The 20327-nt window shown below is 42.7% G+C and overlaps 1 protein-coding gene across 7 annotated transcripts in view; it reads left to right on the top strand.

Moving 5' to 3' along the window:
• Positions 1-8479, top strand: part of LOC143317008 (nuclear factor 1 B-type-like) — a 63636-nt gene extending 55157 nt beyond the window's left edge. For 4 of the 7 annotated variants that reach the window (XM_076724913.1, XM_076724912.1, XM_076724911.1 and 1 more), the window contains exons 11-12: positions 1464-1552; positions 5154-6934. In XM_076724913.1, the coding sequence (XP_076581028.1) occupies positions 1464-1552; positions 5154-5286 (222 nt within the window). In that variant the 3' untranslated portion in view covers positions 5287-6934. Of the gene's footprint in view, positions 1-1463; positions 1553-5153 lie in introns of all 7 variants that reach the window. The other 3 variants (XM_076724916.1, XM_076724914.1, XM_076724917.1) reach the window with 3 other exon arrangements.
• Positions 8480-20327: the final 11848 nt, after the last annotated feature.

The following is a 20327-nucleotide window of genomic DNA, read 5'->3' as shown; positions in this document are numbered from 1 at the left end:
AATCCACAATCTGCCCGCATCTGTTTGCTAACGTTCCCCGGCTCCGTCCCCCTTCCTTTCCCCCGCTGCCCGTGCCACTCTGATGTGCCGGTGCCAGCGGACAGATGGCGAGCCCCTCGAGGAGCGGTGGCACCGAGCGTCTGGCCCAGCCTGCGCATTCTCTCCAAGCTTTTGTCAGGCTGGAGAGCGCGGGGGTTTAGTCTCCCAACCTTGGATAAATACAGAGAACGCACACTGGATGGAACAAGATGCATTGTTTCCTATTCAGTTTTATTAAGCAGCTTTTGATCGAGGAAAACTCATACATTAAACTGTAATATAATGGAGGGTCATTACGTCATTGAAAGGCTTTTGAGATTAACTCCTAAAATTCCCTGTTTCTTGCAACTACTTTGCATTTAAAAGTCAAGGGACATAACAAAGACACATCGCCGTATTTAAGTATGGCTTAAACAGGAAACCATCATCGTCTCCTGATGTGTTCGTCCAGGTGCTCGGAGGAGAAAAGAACACATTTCTCGACCGCCGCAAATGGCTTTGAATATTCAGCGTATGCGTATATCTGATTAAATCCCTCTTAAGAGCCCCTGCAAAAACGTCTGCCACTGCACGCAGAGTGCTAACAGTGCAGTTTTATCCCGGTGCATTACTAAATGAATGTGTTGACCACAGGGCAAGGTTAGGTTGGTATTGGCAGAGATAGCTCTCAGCTGGATTGCCGACACGTGCGCTCGCATAATGCATGCAAAGGAGGCACAGTTTGTGTGTGGCTTTTCTGTTGCAGTAATTTGTAATCTGTATGTAAGGTTGGCATGTCTTAAGAGGGGCGGAAAAGGGGTTGGTGCGCGCGTGCATGTGTGTGTATGTGTGCGTGTGCGTGCTGTTTAACTTCATTGTACAATTTTTGACCCCTAATCAATAAAAACAGTTAGCTAATGAAAAAAAGGCTGCATGCTTGAGGGCATGCGTACTCCTCCCTGAATCTTAAAGTGCACTCACAGTGAAGCGGTGATTATCGACAGGGTGCATGCATCCAGTGGATTGCATGGCTTCATTGGCTAACCGGCTTGGAAAGCAGCAACCGCTCACAGATGAACTACCAATATGATGCCACTCACATTTGCAACTAACTAACTCCGTGTTTTTTTTTTACTTCCAGGTTAGCTGTTACCACTAACTGTGATTGCATGCTTTTTTTCTTTGTGTCTGTTTTATCATAGCTTTGATGCCACTGTTATTTTCCCCAACAAATAATCAATATCCTGATTCCATTCGCTGTTTTTACTTTGTTTGCACCAGCTAGGACTCATTTTGGAGTCTTTTTTTTTTTTTTTTTTACATTTCTGCTGCTCCTGCTTTAGGCTCTTCTGCATGCATTTGTGTATACAGTGTTGAGTTGTAGTGTTATCTGAAGTGGAAGTTGTCTTGGCCCAGTGATCTGACTGCTAGGTTTCAATTGACAGCTGAGGAAGTGTGACTGGAGCGTGACTCAAAACGGCAGGCATTATGGCCCCAGTGCCACTGACGACACTTTGGGGATTACTTGGCAAAGGTAACCTTTTCATTCTTTCATGCCGTCTCTCTGCCTACACCACACGAACACACACACCCTTGAATTAATAGCAGCATATAATAAATGATTTTCCTGATTTTCTTACACCTTACATTTAAAAAAAAAATCACATATACCACATACAAGTTCACATATGAATCTAATTCCTCTGAACTGTGGCTCTGAGTGTGAAGGTGAGGTCATGCATTGCTTTGATAAAACACACATTTACTTGTGTCTCTCTCGTTCTTTTCCCGCCTTTCTGTTCCTGGTCTTGCATTATTTTTCGCCTCTCCCAGTAATTTATAGTGTTTTTGCTTTGTAAAAGCTTTATTCTAGGTTTGGTGTCTTTGCCCCAGAATAGATCTTCATATTTATGTTTAGGAGATTTTTTTAATGCACCATAAAATACACTAAATCCTAGCCTTTGGAAAGTCGAAGCTTAATATTTCTTGGCATATCTGGTAAAAGCAGCAAAATATTAGAACTTTATTTCTGTCATATTTGTCCTGATTATATTTCACCACTGTGAATGTGATTCTTCACGGAAAGATGGCACAGCGATACAGCGTTTCAAGCGTTGCGCCTAACAAAAACAAGGTATTCTCAATTTCATAACACAGACCTTGATGAAGCTAATTAGAACAAATGAAGTCAAACCACGTGGAACAAAAAGAGTCATTTCAGGTCAGCTTTTCAGCCACGTGAGGATGTTTTACTTTTCCCGTTTTAACAGGCGCAGCTTTGTTTGGCTTTATGCTGAAGTCATGCCTTACTCTCTTTTACTTAAAGCTATAGAAACCCCCCTTGCCCTCCCCCTCACGTCCCCCTCCCTCCATACTGTATGTCTCTCTCTCAGGGGAGAAGAACCTGAACCATTTCACCATGGCAGAGCGAGCAAGCTGAGCTAAGCCTTTTCCTGTTACGTCTCCCTTTTCCCCTCTTCCCTGGAAGTGTAGAGCATCTGCGTGTGTGAGATTGTGTGTGTGTGTGTGTGTGTGTGTGTGTGTGTGTGTGTGTGTATGTGTGTGTGTGTGTGTGTGTGTACAGCTCATTTTGCGCCCGCTGAAGTTACAAACTTTTTTTTTTTTTTGCACAAACACGCATGCACTCTGCAGAACCCCCCTTGAATAGGCCTCCTAATAGGCCAGTGGAGGTAGCAGAGAAAAATGTCCCCTGCAGCAGCTCGAGGTCTCTTATTTTACTCACACACCAGCCAAACTCCTCCTCTTCTCTCCACGAGTGTACAGTAATGAGCGCAGATAAAATAGATCCCAACTGAATCTGGTTAATTTTGTTACAAAGATGGGACGGTAATCTATTTGATTTTATCCCTCTTTGATGGATTATTCAAGACAAATCATTCAACGTATGGATGGAATCAGCCGCTTTCCTCTTTTATCTTGCTTGTCCTTTAAACGGAACGCTCAGCAATGCCTCTTCAGTGCTCGCCCCCAAATTAAAATGCTGCCAGACTCGCATGTTGCCATTGTGCAGGAAATGGGTCAGCAATCCATTAAGATGCCATTAGATAATCTAATTTAGGGAGCTAATCCTTAAACGAAGCACGCTGTATGCCCGGGCTGTGCTTGCAGGGAGTAGAATTAGTGAGGTTTGGGAGCTTGGACAGGGCAAGTGGAGGCCATCTTGAAGGTTACCTCAGGAAATATGGCGATGGAGGTCAGATTTTTTTAGTTTTATTGTTTTGTAGCTGCTTGGAGTGTAGAAACATAGAGCAACAAGTCATGTGGAGGCAAAATATAAAGAAACTGAGCAATTTAACCGCCATCTTGGCAGCGAAATGGAACTGCTTGACAAATTAGAACAACAATACCCAGAATTCCTCTCTCCAACGTGGCCTGTATGTGGTTGCCTCGTAGCAAATAGTTTGAAAAGTCAAGAAGTCTGATTTTCTTCAGATGGAGCCCTCACTTGAGGCTTTTTAGGACCATTTCTATTCAAACTTCAGTCATACTAATAAGGCAAATCTGCAAGTCTCAATTAGCAGTGATGGGAGGATTTCAGCCCCCCCCCTCGCTTTGTGAGTTAGCCTGATAGTAGAGGAGTTCTTTACATAGAATAATCCTGCCCAGTGCAGCCTCAGGTTATGGGATGCAGATATGGACTGACAGCCATCGATTTTAACAAGATTAAAACCGATCTGCCGGTTTAGTGCGCACAAAGGCCGGCGAGTCCGCTTTTGTAGCTGTGTGGTCCCCGTTAATGTAAGCCATTACCTGAGAGGAGTTTCATAAGGAAAAGAGAAAACACAGAGAGATGGAAGGAGGGAGGGAGGGAGAAAGAAAGGGAACGGGGAAAAAGAGAAAGCTGCAGCCCTTGGCCACTCTGTGCGCTCTTTGTTCAGCAAGGTAGGAAAAACTTAATCCCCCCTTTCCTGTCCGATGATTTTTGGCAGGGTGAAAGAGAGAAGGAGGGAGGGAAGAAAGCAGGAGAGAGAGGATAGCATGAGGACGGGTTGGACAGGGGGAAAAAAAGCCTGCTAGAGAGGATTAGCCTTGAGGTTGTTTTTAACTCTTTGCGCACTCAAACCCCATCGAAAACTGGAGGGATGTTTGCTTTGATTCTCAACCCATCTTCTCCTCTCTCCTGTCACTCTTCATGAACGAGGCTGACTCTTTCAGGCCACCAGGTGAATTCAATTTGCACTCCCATTGTTTTAAGTGAAAGAGCGGCGATTTGACTGGGTGATCGCAGACGGTGTCGTCTGGTCTGGGAGCTCCACCTTTCCAAACGGGCATCTTCAGACTGCGAGCTGTCAGGTTTTTTTTTTTTGGGTTTTTTTTGCTTCTCTTGGAAACAGTTCTCCTCCTTGTCATCCATCTTCTCCCCAAACATTCCTTTTCCCCACTTTTATTTCTCCCCTTGATGCGTCCGGGCCGTAACTTCAGCGCTTGGTGAAAAAGTTGGTGAATCGGAGAGAAAATGTGCGACACAGGTACTCTCAGACTGTGGGAGGGTGTTAGATGAGTGCACACTGGGGGCCTGTGGGGGAGAGGAGGGGTGGTGGCGGCGGTGGTGGAGGGCTAATTATCTGACATCTACGTAGCGCAGCACCCCACGGGAACAACATGCTGTTTGTTCCCGCTCTCGTTTTCAGTTAACGCCGTTGCTCCCCAGGAACAATCACTGTGTTGTTTTGCCATTAGCGTGAGATGAATAGGGATGGGACAGCTTTGTGTAGGAAGCCCCCCCCACCCCCCCCACCCCGCCTTCACTTTTTACCCACAACCCCCCACCTCCACCACCAATCACACTCTCCCCCTCATGCTTTTCTATACTGCCATCAATGCAGAGAAGAGGGCCCGCGTCACGGCCCCCTCACGTGATGTCCTTCACTGGGAATCAAGTGGAATCGCCTCAGCTTAGATTAATGAGCTAGTGCGGCCATTTTGCTTTTTGTTTACGCCTCTCTGCCTGAGCAAAACAAAAATAAGACCTTGATCCTTGATGGCTGTCCGCGGAGCCGTGCAAGGCAGTTTTGGGCATAATTGAAAGAAAGAATGTGATTTTGATTCTTCGGATGGCGCGTGACTAACGTCCCCGTCTCTCTCTCTCTGTGTCTTCTTGTCTCTCTCCACAGTCCTGGTACCTGGGCGAGCTTAGTTCCATTCCAAGTGTCGAACGGGACTCCGATTCTGCCAACAAATGTCCACCAGAACTACAGCATAAACATCATTGGTGAGCCCCTGGTCCCCGCTGAGACAGGGAACTGAACACACAGAGGCCGGATGACCTCCAGGGTGGATGGGTGTTGGTGGTGCAGAGCTAGCACTACAGGTGTCCGCAGCCATGGATGAAACCAGCAAAGCAGCACGAGCTGCACAATCGTCCCCACCCCCCCACCCCCACCCCCGTCCCGACCCTCCCGATCTCACCCCTCCCACGTCCCTCCCGCTCCCGTCCCTCCCCATGAAGGACACTGGCCGTGAAGTGAAGACGAGGGTTGGTTGAGAGGAAAGGAAAAAGAGAAAGCTTCAGGTCTGCTGTCTCCTCGCCCGAGCCCAGCCCACGCATCCACCACCCACCAGTCAGTTGTTGTGTTTGCAGAACTTTTCGATCCATTCAGATACTGTGATGTATAGATGCCTTAATGTTTTATTGCATGACACTCTAGTCTCTTAGCGGCAATTCCTACTATTTTTCCATGTTGGGGGAAGATGTAAAATCTTGATTTACACACATAAGTGAGGAGGTCTGCGTATCGACAACCTCTGCCTGGTGGATGGCTCCGAGACTCAAAGCTCTCCAACTCGGACCTCTTGAAAAGAGGCTTTCCCCACGTCAAATGATTCACTGTGTACACACATAGGAACAAAACAAAAAAAAATTGTGAATTCAGAGTGTTTCTTCTTCCGTTTGATTTCAGTTTACTGTGAGACGACTCTTTGTTCAGAAAATGTGTTGACCTTGCTTATTCTTTACTGCTACTTACTTCGAGAATTAACGGTAAGAGTTGAAAACTCTTGATGTGGTTTTCAAAAAACACTAAATGTTAGGCTTGAGATTGGACCCCTCATTAAAGAATTTTGCAAACTCCTTTCCAAAAGGAATTAAAAAAGACGGAGAATAGGAAAATCTCGGAAGAGGCAAGTGCAATTGAATTTTTGAAGGGAAGCTATCAGTCTGTCAGCCCTAAGACTCTAAAGGAAGGGGGATTAATATTAAATAGTTTAATGGGTAAAATGTTTAAGAAAACATTTAAATTTGATCTCAGTCACATATCCGTCTCCTCACATGAGAAAAAACATCAAGCATGAAAGGCAGTTGAAGGCAAGCACTAAGCTACCTGTGCAGCGCTGAGCGAAACCAGCACTTCTTTTGAGCCCTCCCCATCACTATGGGGAGTTTTTTTTTTTTTTTTTTTTTTTTGTAATTTATTTTGGGGAAAAAAAGTAACCGAACATAAAAGAAATGACACATAATGTCTTAAAATGACATTTTTTTTTTTTTAAATAAATGTTCACGATAAGATCAAGAGCATATGCATTTGGCCATCAGCTTCTAAAGCTTATGTTTACAAAAAAAAAAAAAATATGGAATGCAAGTGTTAAATCATGAAAATGTACAATTCATGCAAATGTACAGTAGGCTTATGTGTAAAGCTAGATTGTGCAAGGTTAACTCTACAGTGGAAGAGGCTGAAAACTGAAATTATGAATCCAGGTGGTGGCAAATCCCTGAAATCTAGAATTGTGCACGGCGCGTTCACAGCCATTGCCTCTCCAGTCCAGACATATTTATACAAGAAAAATCTCTCCAATACTCTTAATTTGCACGATGACGTATAGTCCACATTACGTGCCTTGCCTTTGAATATAGAGACATCACTACACTTGTTTTTGCTGCATTTATCATTATAGGAAAAAAAAAAAAATTAACATTTTTATGATAAGAATTGTTTTGTACTCTGAATGAAATTGTTGATTTTTAACTTCATGTACTACTCTATCTCACAGTTACATTGCATATCAAGGCTGTGTATAGTTGCCGTTTTAAAGTTTGTAATCAACCAGCATTTTTTTTTCTTTTCTTTTTTTTTTTCAGTATTTTGGTGGTTTTTCTAATAACCTGTCATCTTTTTTGTTTTCCTTATTTTTCAATGCTCATTTTGTTCATCTTCCAGTTACTATTGCGGAGGGTGGAATTCAGAATTATGAAAATTATGCAATACCAAGTTTTGCCTATGTAGGTAGTGCTTATAGATGCGTCAATTATTAGAGGCTAGTTTGGAGATAGACAATATTGTAATGCATTTATTTTGTTGATATCGTTGTTTGTCGTTGTTGTTGTTGATGATGTTGTTGTTGTTGTGGGTGTTTTCCTTTTTTATTGACCAAAGTGGGGACTGCTTTCTATGCAGTGTATGACAAGGTCTTTTTTTTTTTTTTTTCTTTCTTTAGCTTATAGGCCTGCCGAATGACGGTGAGACGTGTTCCAGTGTATTTTGAATTCGGGAGTTTTAGGGGGAGGGGTGGTATTTTTCTAGAAGTACTTATAAAAAAAAAAAAAAAGAAATGCACCCTTGGTCTTTCTACGGCTGCAAAGTCACTGATTGGTCTACTGTGACTCTTACTTTCAACTTTCCACCTGGGGTGCTAGCATGTGACCTTGAAGGAGCTCATTTTTCACAGGAGAGACGGCTTGACTTGAGTATGACAATCATTTTAAGAAATCATTTTTGCGTAGAATCCCATTCTGTCGTAGATCCCTCGAAGCTGCAACCGAGCACGGATCGCGTTGCGTGCTTTTGTCGAACACTACGCCGTACTATTCTCGACGTCACCGAATGCAATTCCCAAGTAGATGCCTTAAACACATCAGTGAAGTGGCCTGTGACCTGCGCAACAATCACACACCGACTAATGCTAGTGAGACCTGTCCAAATCAGTTGCAGACAGGCTCAAGCAAGCCTTTAGAAAATATTTTATAAGTAGTAGATTTGTATAAATGTATATACGATATGCACATATGTCAATTCCTGAGACACTTCCCCAGCAGAGCCCCGTAGAGTATGTTGAAGTAAATATCGGCCCGCAGAAGCATGGTGTTTTCTAACTTCCTGTCCAGTGGCCCAGTAGAAGCTTAAATAGAATCCACTAGAAGAAAAAAATAGCACTTATATAGCACATAGGCAATCGTCTTCTCCCCGTGCAGTGTTTTGAAGCTAGTCTTAAACTAAATCTCTCAGGCGTATTACAGGGCATTATTTATATCAATCATTCTCTTACCATTTGTAAAAAAAAAAAAAGAAAGACTTCTCTCACAGAGAGAGCAGCGCCTCCATTGCTGCTATGACACCTCTTTGCACTCTTTCCCTACAATCGTGAAAGAAAGGTTTCCCTCGGAGAGAGGCGGTGCCACCGGGCGCTCCACGCAGAGGGCTAAGAAGCAGAAAAAAAAAAACAACGAATCCTCAAGTCAAGCTCCATCTCTCCGTCTTCACCCAGATTTCTTATGCAGAAAACAAAATTGAAAAAGTCACCCCGTTCTATGTGCACTGTTCTGTCTTTTTCTTTTTGGTTTTATTCTTTTTTTTTTTTTTCTTTTAAAAGAAAAACTATAAGTGCTTTGCAGCCTTTGGCCATTGGAGACCCCACTGAAGTGCATTGTCCCCAAGTGTGTTTGTGAGCGGGTGTGTGTTTGCTTGTGCGTGTGTGTGTGATAAAAATGTGTCAGGGTCACTGTGCTGTTGGTGTTTATTTGAATAGGAGACTGTACATAAAGGTAAATATCCTGATTGCGTCGATAGCAGTAGTCTGTGGGGTTGAACTCTGCTTTGGCAGCTTGGGTGTTCGTGTGCATGCGCATGTGTGTGTGTGTGTGTGTGTGTGTGTGAGCTGGACGTGCGATCGAGTGCCTCTGACACTACACAGTGAGAGAAGATGAGGGTCTTGCTATCGAAAAAAGCCTGCCGTGGGACAGGAGTTTGTACACTGTAAACTTTCTCGAGAGTTCTTCTCTTAAGCCCTTATTTGTAAATCTTCAATTCTGGGGAAAAACGAGTCAATTCCATTTTAGGAAAAAAAAAAAAAAAAAAAAATCAATTTGGGTTTTTTGTTTATTTGTTTCGGAGGCTGGATTTGAGTTAGAACTCTCCAGGTTTCTCCGATTGGTAGACTCTAAAGTGTTTCATCGGTTGTTGTGTTCCTGTATGTAAAGTCAAAAAAAAAGAGGGGGGGGAGGGATATTCTATACAGATCCATAAAAATAAAAAACAACAACAATGAAGGCTTTTTTATTCTTAATATTATTATTTCTGATCTTGGTTAGATATGCTTAGATATTTCCATTTTGGAAACACTTCATGAATATTTGAATTGTTGTTCTTTCATTAGTGTGGCCATAGCGAGTGTGATGTGATTTATCTCTCTCTTTTTTTTTTTTTTTTTTGGTAATGGGTGTGAATTCTTGTCCAACAAGATCGTGGTTTGAGTGTGTTCCTTGTAGCAGCTGGGAGGTGATGTCACTTAACCAGTAGGAAAGGCCCCAGATTGCACCTGATCTGAAGCAGGGTAAAATCTGCAGTGACAAACGTCCTTGATTAATCTATCACGTACTTTTCTTTTCTTTCTCGGTTTCTCGTCAAAGGAAATGTTGCGAGACGACTGGTGCTACATTTCGGCTTTGTTCAGATCCGGCTGGCCCACGTCGAGCCGGCTCATATGCAGACGACGCTCTAAAAATAAAAAAAGAAAAAGAAAAAAAGAAAAATTTCTTTAGAGATCACTAACAGCATCTAGGCATCACTCATTTTGCACATTCCACATGCTGTCTATGCCTGATGTGATGCAGGAAACCCTTCGTTCACACTACAAACAAACCTTACATTCACTGCAGGTGCTTCAGAATAGGGCACTGCACCTTCCGGCTGATGATAGGTAGTGGGCATGGTTACGTATTTATGTTGCTGTGCTGGGTGTGAATGTAGCCTGTCGAAAAGCTCTTGAAACTTTATGAAATTTGAATCAGTGTTCCACCCACCATCACCTTCAGGAGCCGTATTCAAGGCAGACTTTGGCACTCACAGCGACCTTATTTTAGAAAGTATTATGTCAGTGATCACTACGATCGTCGAGAAACAGGACAACTTTATGCAAGGAGGACCTGTGGCACTCATGCAATATGTGTGATTTTCCTTTGAACCGGACGTCACACATTCTGTGGGGGACTGGGAGGGAGTATACATGCAGACTTAGAGGAAACATTAAAACTTCATTTTCATCCGACATGAGCAATACACACCTTCCATACGTTGGCTAGCTGCTAGTCACTTGGCATCAGGTTGTTATAAAACATGAAAACCAGCATTTTTACAGGATGTAACATTCACCAAAAGAAGACAAAAAGATAGCAATGCAGTGCCTGTTCAAGCTGTCCAAGTGTCTGTTGTATATAATTGTAAAATGTGATAGACTTACTTTCATATGTGACGAGAACAACCATCACACAGAACAGAATGTGGCAAACTCATCTGGAAACATGCTCTTTATTACTTCTTTGATGTTTTTGGAGCTTTTTTTTTTGTGTGTGTGTGTGTGTGTGCGCGTGTGATTTATTCATTTTCAAATTATGTCAGCACACGATGCCCACATCAAGCTTGTTCAAAAATTTGAGAGGAAATGTTCACTCTTTTTTCTTTTATTTTCTTCTTGGAGGGGGAGTGGGGCGGGGGGGTCAGTGCTACACGAAGCGCAGTGAAAGGATGAAATAAAGTCTTTTCTTAAGATTAGTCACCAGTTTTCTCTGCAGGGCTGATTTCATTTTGGGTCTTGTGGCACTTTTACTTCCCTCTGCGCACACATACTTCTACTTCATGAATCATGGTGGAATTATATATAACGAACAACAACAACAACACCAACAAAACAATATGTAAACAGTCTCCAGTAGTGATCGTAGTTACACTGCAAGTGTGTGCAAAGGTCTATGTATGTATCTGAATGTACGTTTTAGAGGACTTTTTGGAAACCTTCTTTTGTTTTTTATCTTTTCATTGACAGTTTAGGAGCCACAGGTGTCCATTGTGAACTGTATAGCGAAGGCCTTGATATCCCTTCTTTTATTGATTTTAGAAACGCCGAGCATTAGGCGATGCCTTCAAGCTGGTTACATTTGGTGCAGGGGCTAAAATTGCCACAAGATTAAAATCAGTGTAAATAAAGGCTCAACTTTTTGTGATTGTTACTGTTATATCCAGCCTATACTGCTAGCAGCTGTTTTTACTGCAGTCAATTACTGGAAGTGGATATATTTCCTATGCAAAACTGTTTAAACAATAAAATGAGCTATGCTACAAAAACGACTCTTATGTTTTGGCTCTTTCTTGTGTTTATTTCATTATATTTGAATTGGAATGATTGCAATTGGAGACCTAAATATGAAGGTTCCTGTCTGAGGTCTGACATCAGATTCAGCTGGATGAACAGGTAAACTGCCACATTTCTGTAGTCAAGCCAGTCAGAAACGCACAAAGCATTGAATTGGTCTTTGTAAGTTAGGGACTGTATGAAAATTATTAGGGTGAGGAGGGGAATGCTTATTTTTCCCTTTTTGCCGAAGGGAAGCTTGTTTGAACATTTTGGAGAGCAGGAGGGGGTCTTTCAACTTTTCCGCATCCCAGATTAATTCTTCTCTTGTGAGATTTGTCAAACAATAAATAAACAGGACATAAAAGACCAAATTCTTCACAAAGGTGGCTTTGGTTTTCATATTTAATGCTGCACTGTCAGGAAGCTGTCTGGAAGAAATGTGTCCAATATGCCACACCATGCAAATCGGTCATTGTATAATTGATTTGACTGTGTCAGACTTGAGCATCATCTGATCTAGTTCATATATATATAAGTAGAATCTGTGGGTGGGGGAATGCTGTGGTGCCCTAGTCCATCAGAAGACAGAGTGCTCATTTAATTCATTCTGTTACTAATATTAATTATGCTGTTGTTTTTACCACCCCAATTCCAAAAAAGTTGGGACGCTGTGTAACACATAAATAAAAACAGGATGCAATCATTTGAAAGCCCCTTTTTGACTTAAATTCAGCTGAAAACAACACAAGATATTTAATGTTCGTACTGATAAATGTTCAGTGTTCAAATGTTCAAACCACAGGTAAAGAGGTTCATTGGTCACAGGTGATTGTGTCATGATTGGGTATGAAAGCGGCATCCGCAGTCGTTCACAAGCAAGGATGGAGTGAAGTTCACCCCTTTGTGAAAAACTGCAAACATTTCTCAACATGAACTGAAACAAGAATTTCAGGAACTTCACCATCTACAATTCATGATGTCAGTTAAAGGTTCAGAGAATCTGTAAGAAACACTGAATGCCTGTGACCTTCAATCCCTCAGGCAGCACTGCATTGAAAACCAACATGATTGTATAGAGGATGTAACTACAGAGACGCAGGAACACTTTGGAAAATCATTGTTGGTTGTTACAAATTGAAAACCACATATCAACAACATCGAGAAACGCTGCTGACTTCTCTGGGCCCGAGACACGGACGTTCCTGTTTATTTCAGCAAGACAACACCAAAGTAGATTCTGCACATGTTACATCAGGGTGGTTTCACAGTAAAAGAGTGCAGATACTGGACTGGCCTGCCTGCATCCAGACCTGTGGACCTGTAGATTCAACCCAGCAGTTTTTGTACAGTGTCTTAAACGGGTAAGGGGAACTGTCTTACTGGATTATAGTTCAAAATAACTATACATTCACGATCATCGCACCCAGGAAAGACTTTGAAAGCGGGCACAGAGAGCAAAACAAGATTAGTTGCTGTAGGGGTGGAATGAGGACAGTGCCCAATCAGAGGAAAGACAACTATCTGACTTTAAGTATTAAACTAATTGGATTTTGTTGATTCTCAGAAGTGTGTCTGTGACAGTTTTCCCTGAAAGCAAACATTAGTTTTCATGTCCTGGAGCGATCCCATGACCCCACATACCCATGCTCCATCGTGGTATTACTCCAGCTAATCTACTGTAATACCCCAATCCCTGAGGAATGGGAGACAGGCTAGTGTTTGGACCACAGCAGAATCAGTCTGTTGGGACCTCGGAGGGTCATATGAGGTAACATCCATCTGGGTCACTGTGTCAAGTACGTGAAGCTCTGATCTAGTAAGCCTTTTTAATGGGATTGAGGACACTGAAGGAGGCAAAAGTCAGGCTAAAGCGCCAATTAAGTCCCATTATGGGTCCTTGCGATGGGCTCAGGGCTCAGCTGGACACTTGATGAAAACAACGGGCACCATCAGCGGTGCCCACAAGACCAGCACCCTGTCTGCAGCAGGGGCGCCATCCCAATGGCCGGTTGAGGCACTGCATGCTGTACATCAATCATAGGAAAGCCCACCTGGCCTCGGGCACAAACCAGAGTTCATTTGGCTATCATTAAAGAGGACCAACAATGTGGCACGCTGATATAAAATTACTCGATCTATAATGGTAATCATCATGCCATTTATCAAAATTGGCCGGTTGAGTCAACATCTGGCTTCAATAGGGTGCTCTAGTCGGTGAGGCTCTTGGCAGCGTCTTGTACCCTACATATTTTCCACTCTCTTTTATCAAAGCCTTCTGTCAGTGATTTGACGAAGCTAAATAGATGATGATTTGGCCCTATTATGTTTCGCAGGGCTCAAGCAAAGGGGATTTGTTGATTGCCTTTGTGCTTGTCCATTTTTTTCTCCTCTTCTACCCTCATGGGTCCAGGAGAGGTAACGGCGCCTCGTGGTTCTCCGACATGCGTCTGACTGTGTACCAAAGAGAGGATGGAGAGGGGGAAGGCACAGCGAGTACTCTCACACAACCCTGTGAGCGCAGAGGCTGGACCGGGCTGTTGGACACGTGCCAATGCCAGCACAAAGAACTCTGTCACATCCCTAAGTTTTATTGGAGGGATATAATATTCGTCTTGTGTGCTGTTGGAATCAGGTAATGAATTAATCTGATCCTTTCTTCCTTTGGCATCAAAGTACGAGTGCGATGCACTTTATCTAGCAGGAAGTCATTAAGGCAGGGTTTGAGCAGATTTTTCATTGGATTATGACTGAGGGGGGGATTTATATTGTTGCAGACAATGTCGAGCTCATGATTTCATTAGAAAAAAGGAAACAAAACATTAAGTTTGTTGAAATAGATAAGATCTGTCTCTTTGGAAATAAATCAGCAAGGGAAGAGGTTTCAGTTAGCAGGACTCCACATGAAAGACTGGTTCAACTCGGGAAATACAATTATTCACTTACTTGTCGAGAGTTAGAAAAGAAGATCCATATCACTCTCATGTCTGTGTGCTAAATATGAAGCTACAGCCAGCAGATGGTTAGCTTAGCTTAGCCTAAAGACTGGAAACAACTAGCCTGGCCCTGCCCAAGGTAAAATAAAATAGCACCTCTGAAGCTCATTAATTAACATTTTAGATCTTGTTTCTTTAATCTGTATGACACGTAGAATGTTCTCTGTCTATGTACAGAGGGAGCGGGGAGGCATCATGTTGCACCACCATGTTTCTACGGTAGTCCAGAATGGACAAACCAAACATTTGCTTTAGAGGGAACCTTTCACATTTTTAGCAGCCACGTAGGAGAGGGTGAAGAAGGGGTGTTCAGCGTTCTACACTGGACCTTAAACTAATTAATAACAGTTATGGCAGCAGAACTTGTTCTAGTGAAATATGTTTGGAGAATTCTCACAAAAGCCCCTCTTTAGCTGAATAACTTTGGCCTTCCAGAACGAATGAACGCTCAAGATCTCAGACAACGACCTGCGTCAGTTTGCAAAAATGTCGTTGAGGAGAGCTCTGGGAATAAAAGAAGACTGTCTGAAAGTGCACTAGTCCTAAACAGTACTTTCAGCTCTGTGTATTCCCACACAAATTTGCATAAATTTCATAGTCTAAGTCATGGACTGTGGCTGGAGCATGTTATTAGTCTATCTTTAGGTGGTGGTACAGGCCTATCACACTGAGGCCTGTTGTTATCTCATTGAAAGCACCCTGGTATTACACCCAGTGGATTGAGAGTGGGTCTTAAGATCGTGGGATTTGTTCACATATTAAAGCATGTCTGTTTGGATGCGCAGAAAAGAAACAGGTGTTCAGTGTTTGTGTGTGTGTGTGAGAGAGAGAGGAAGCAAACTCATGTGTGCGTCTTTGTGTCGTCCCTGCGTTGTTTGTTCGAAGGCACACACGCACACGGGATGAGAACACGCCGTCCGTGTGTGTGTATGTGCGTACATATGTGTGTTTGTGTGTGTATGACTTGACAGAGGGGTGGGGGTGCTTTATTGAAAAGTACTCCTCTCCTCCCCTGTTCAACATGCTGGATTAGCACCAGCAGTTTCCCATGGAGCCGTCCCTCCCAGCCCCCTGCCCATTTGCATAAGGCGCAGACAGGCGGAGATGTGACAAACAAACCTGGCACACACAGCGCCGGCTGCCTCCTTTCCATGAACTCTTCCCCTGTTTCTCACCGTGACAAGGAAGAGACACAAGATAGAGCTGAAGCAAACCCACCTGCACAGTGACCCGTTTCCTGAGTCCAAACCGTGCAGTATAAATAAAGCTAAAGGCAGCGCCAGACTGGGGTTTGAGGCCTGTATTCCTGCTGGTGATCATAGTGATTCACAAGTAAAGGAAAGCAAAGGCCTGAAGGAGGTGAGAAGGGTTTTCATTGCTCTGTCATTTGGACAAAACTCCCCTGAATCAAAGTATCCTCCCCCTCATTTTTCTCTTCCTCCAAGATGGTAATGTTCACCTTAAAACATCTTTACTGTACTGTGGCTACATAACACAGCTCTCTGCACTGCTGTCCGGCCGCCAAGTTCCTATCAAGCCCCTGATTTATGGCGCTTGATGCATTCCTTGGCCCTGGCGAGGAGGCAGTTTAGCTGAAATATGAGAAGAGATGCGGAGAACACACTCAAAGTGAGTTTTGGTTTAGGCTGCGTGTGCACTGTGAAGCTGGTGCAGCCTTAACATTTTGTCCGTGCAAAACCTGAGAAACAACATGGGAGATTTTTTTTAAAAAAAATCTTTAGATGGTAAAATATTTCAGCAATGTGGTACGGTCTGTCTGCCTCATCAACATGTCGTGCTGGTTGATAACAAGAAGAAGAACTGTAACCCAGCTGTCACGAAACCCACAAAAACCCTTTTGTTGGTTGTGACATGCAGCTTTCACCTTCCTGAATTACATTGGGATTAAAAACGTTAACTACAACTCCTTGCTGTTTCCTGTCCACTTACATGTGGAAAATTGCATGCAGGTGTATGCAGGAGAAAAGACTTTACAGTAGTGTTTTGCTGTAAATGGCTTTCTTGCTTGTGCAGTGAAGACCTGTAATCAATCACAGAGGCTTTAAGTAGCTGTTTGTCTTCATTTGGGTCTTAATGCAAAATTGCTGATAAACTGAAATCAGATAAACAGAAACAGACATTTCTGAAAAAGGCAAAAGCCAGTGTAAGAAGCGTTAACTGTGCGCCTGCATCGCTTTGTCTGCTCCCAAGTTACAACAGTGCGATTACATGCTTTATTAAGTGCTGAAGTGCTCTTCCTGAGTAAAAGCAGATGTCACCACAAGGTCTGTCACTGAGTCTGGATCGGGGTGCCTGTGGTCAGTGTCTCAGCCCGCCTGTAGCTCCCTGTGGTTTCCCATCAGTTCAGCACACGAAATCATCGCCAAACAAAGTGGGTAAAGACACACACCAACAAAGTTTATTTTTTTATTCACTGCATGTTTCTATTTCACTGAACATATACAACATCAGGATACAGTATGCTGGAAATTAAAACACAGACAGATGTTCTCCCGCTGTACAATAATGAGGCCTGGCATGAAAGTTCTGCGGTAAAGTGAGTTTATCTGCTGGATGAGGGACCTTGTTGCTACCATAAGGTGCGTATGTTGAGGGCTGCACCAGACCTAGTTCAGAGAGAAGATTGTTTTTGTTGGTTTTTAAGCTAAATGCCCAGACACAGTGTTGATGTATCCTTGAGCAACACACTACATCCCCACCAACTGAAGGGCTGCCTGTTTGAACACAAGTCTGACCTTTGACCTCTTTGTTAAGGAGAGAAAATGAATGGTTTCCGTGTTCTGCCACATTTCATTTCATCAGTCGTGCACTCACAACTCCGGTGCATTTATTTCACCATCAAAATGGATTTTTCTGCCAAAAAACTTGTATCACCTGACTGGCATTTATACTAACTATTACATTGATGTCAGCATTCAATGAATGAATGCCGGATGTGATCTGCCTTGACTTTTGTCCTGTTTCTTCCTGGTTTGTGCTTGCTGTTTCCTAGATAATGTGCACATGTGCTTTGACCTCAAGTTGATTGCCTTGATTTGTGACACCTGTCTTAGTATAAATGCCAGTGAGGTGACTGCTGTTCTTATCCTGAAGAATGCTGCTGTCTTGGCAACATGTGAGTCAAAACAGGCTTGATTTGCTGTTTGAAAAACAACAGTTGCAACACCGCTGCTTTGTGCATCATCACATGACATATTGTGACATCAGACATTTAGCACAGGTATATACTAAAGGTGGAGTTGCAATAGTCTGTCAAAACAATACATTTCCTGGAGGAATCAATACATTTCATTGCACAGATTAGTCAGTTGTAACAGTGACATCCACAGTAAAAACAAATAATGAGAAGTGACAAGTCCAGTATCAACCTGTGCCAAAACCATCACTCCACACACTACATTTTATTGAGAGCCATAAAAACTCTTTCCGTCCTTTATTTGGTACACTGCAACATCATATCTGAGAAATAAATCTCTGAAATCTGGCATCACAACATTTTGAAATAACTAAGGTAACAACATGAATTCCTCAAATAAGTGGCATTCCTCTTTCATCTGACTCTTCCCATGTGTGCTCCCTGTGTTTCCCAACACTGGGAGGCAACAATGTTTAGGATTTCCCTACCATAGTATTAATTAATCATTGCACATCTGTAAGTGTGTATGCCCATTTTGGTGCATTGTTGACGTGTGTATGTGTGTGCGCGTGTGTTACAATGGTGCTTTGGCACTTTGGCACCTGTGCTACATTATAAACCTAAAGGCTTGGATAATAAGCTGCAGGTGCACTCCTGGCAAAGAGAGAGGAGATGCAGGGGGGTGGCAGTGTTGGAGTGTTTGTGTGTTGGGGGGTTGTCACCTGCTGTTGCCGGTTGGCACTCTACATTAGCAAGTATATGACATGAACCTGGCTCCTATACCTCGCCGCATACAGCACGTTCGCTGGACTTTTAACAAACAAAACAACGCACTCTTCCAGGAAATTGGCTTCAAAGCGCAAAGCCCAGCTCCTTTGTCTATCATTCCCTCCAGTCTGTGGCACTGTCAATAATTATTGATGTTAATTACTGCGATGATTAGGGTAATTTCTTTATAGCTGTGCTGGCAGGTATGCAAAGTAAAGATGGGAACGGACCACAGAAGGGGCTTTTCTCATTGACAGCATAGACTTGAAGTGACAGCCAATAAGGAGGCAATCTACGTCATGAAAATGTAATTATGTGATGAATGGTGTAATGTATAGACTCTGGCATAATAATATTGCAATCCCACCTGTGAAAATACTAGCTGGAATAATTGTTTACGTTGGGGGAGGCTACTTTATTTATGAAATGCAGACAGGGCTGTGTTGGTATCTTAAGTATGGTATCCATAAACATCTGCCTCATGTAACCCCCTAAAACAAACCTGCTAGACTATACTGCTACACATAATGGATTTATTCTGCAAAGAAATGGCTCCTGCAACATATTTTAAGAGTGACAAAAGATGTTTTCCAGTGTGAGAGATTAAAAAAAAAATAGTGCCAGGTTTGAAAATAACTTCACAAAATCTTTTTCCAGCTTTTTCCTGCAGAAGATTGATGAGTAGAATTCACATCATTATAGCTTTCGAATCCCTCACCTGCTTAACATTTACTGTACTTTCTGCTGAAGCACTGCTATACTGTCTGTTAATGGCTTCCAGACTTCATGTTGGCTGAAGCACATAGACGTGATTGAGCCAGAATTTTCCTCTGAAGCTGGAAACTGTGAGCGACTTCTCCTAAGAAGTGTTTGTATGTTTAATGTAACTGATATAACATGAGTGCGCTTGGTTTAAACCTTTCTTAAGGCTTTTACCTTCAAGATGAAGGCAGTATCTCTTCCCCCCCGGCAATTCCCTGCATTACATTTTGGTTTTAAGATGTATTCGCCCTGCAACTGTCGTAGCTTGCTGCTTAACATTAACAAAGACCATCAGCCCACCTGAATCAAGCTGTGTGGTTGTGAAGCATATCAAAATGACAAATTTGAAATCCTTGGTTTAGAAGTAAGGTAGTGAGGCAGAATACAACATATGGCACTGTGTGTTCAAACCTGGCAACAGGCAGCGGATTAACAATGAAGATTTCCTCTAAATGAAACAGAACCCCACAAAAAAGGGCCTTCATTAAAAGGGCTGCAAGTGTAACCTTCACTTTCATGTGCCCATGGGAATGAGCATGACAAGAGAGGGAGACTTTTTGTTTCTTTCAGCTGCATTTGGAGAGAGACTGAACATGCACTGAGCTCTCGGATCTTCTCATCCACACTTTCCCATATGGCATATGGATCTGGGTGTAGATCGAAGGAAGAGACGCACAAAAAAAAAAAAAAAAAAAAAAAAAAAGAAGAAGCAAAAGAAAAAAAGAAGTCCCATATGTGTGTCTGTTTCTCTTCATTAGCTCCCAGCTGAACAGAAGTAGCTCCTCAGCAGCTTGATTGAAATTAATGTTGTTAAAAATGTCAAGACGCGCACAGTTCATTTACACAAGGACTTGACATCACAAACATGACTGTTCTCAGAGATTTTGACATTGCCTAGAAAGGGCTCTTAAATTTAGAAATACATGTGATGTTTAAATTGCATCTGAAAAATTTGTCTTCATGTTCCTTCCAACATTGCCCATGGTAAAACAATAAATGAAGGAAGGCAGAAAGAGTGTTAATATCAGTCAAACAACATGGTTTCCTGTCCTACTGGAGGTGAGCACTATGCAGAGCTAACCAGACTTTTTTTTGCCCACATGGGGCAGCGCACCAAGCTGCAAACAGGACAGTGACCTATAATCACCTTATGAAGTCGATGTGGCTAACATGTCAGCAAAAAAAGAAGAAGAAGAAGAAGAAGAAACATTGGCATTTGCGTTTGTGTCCACCTGACGACTGTAAGTCCAATAGTGACTCCGGTT

Source organism: Chaetodon auriga, chromosome 24 (assembly GCF_051107435.1).
Source record: "Chaetodon auriga isolate fChaAug3 chromosome 24, fChaAug3.hap1, whole genome shotgun sequence".
NCBI classification, from domain to species: Eukaryota; Metazoa; Chordata; class Actinopteri; order Chaetodontiformes; family Chaetodontidae; genus Chaetodon; species Chaetodon auriga.
The sequence above is the reverse complement of the archived record's forward strand: the minus strand, read 5'-3'. Positions and strand labels throughout refer to the sequence as shown.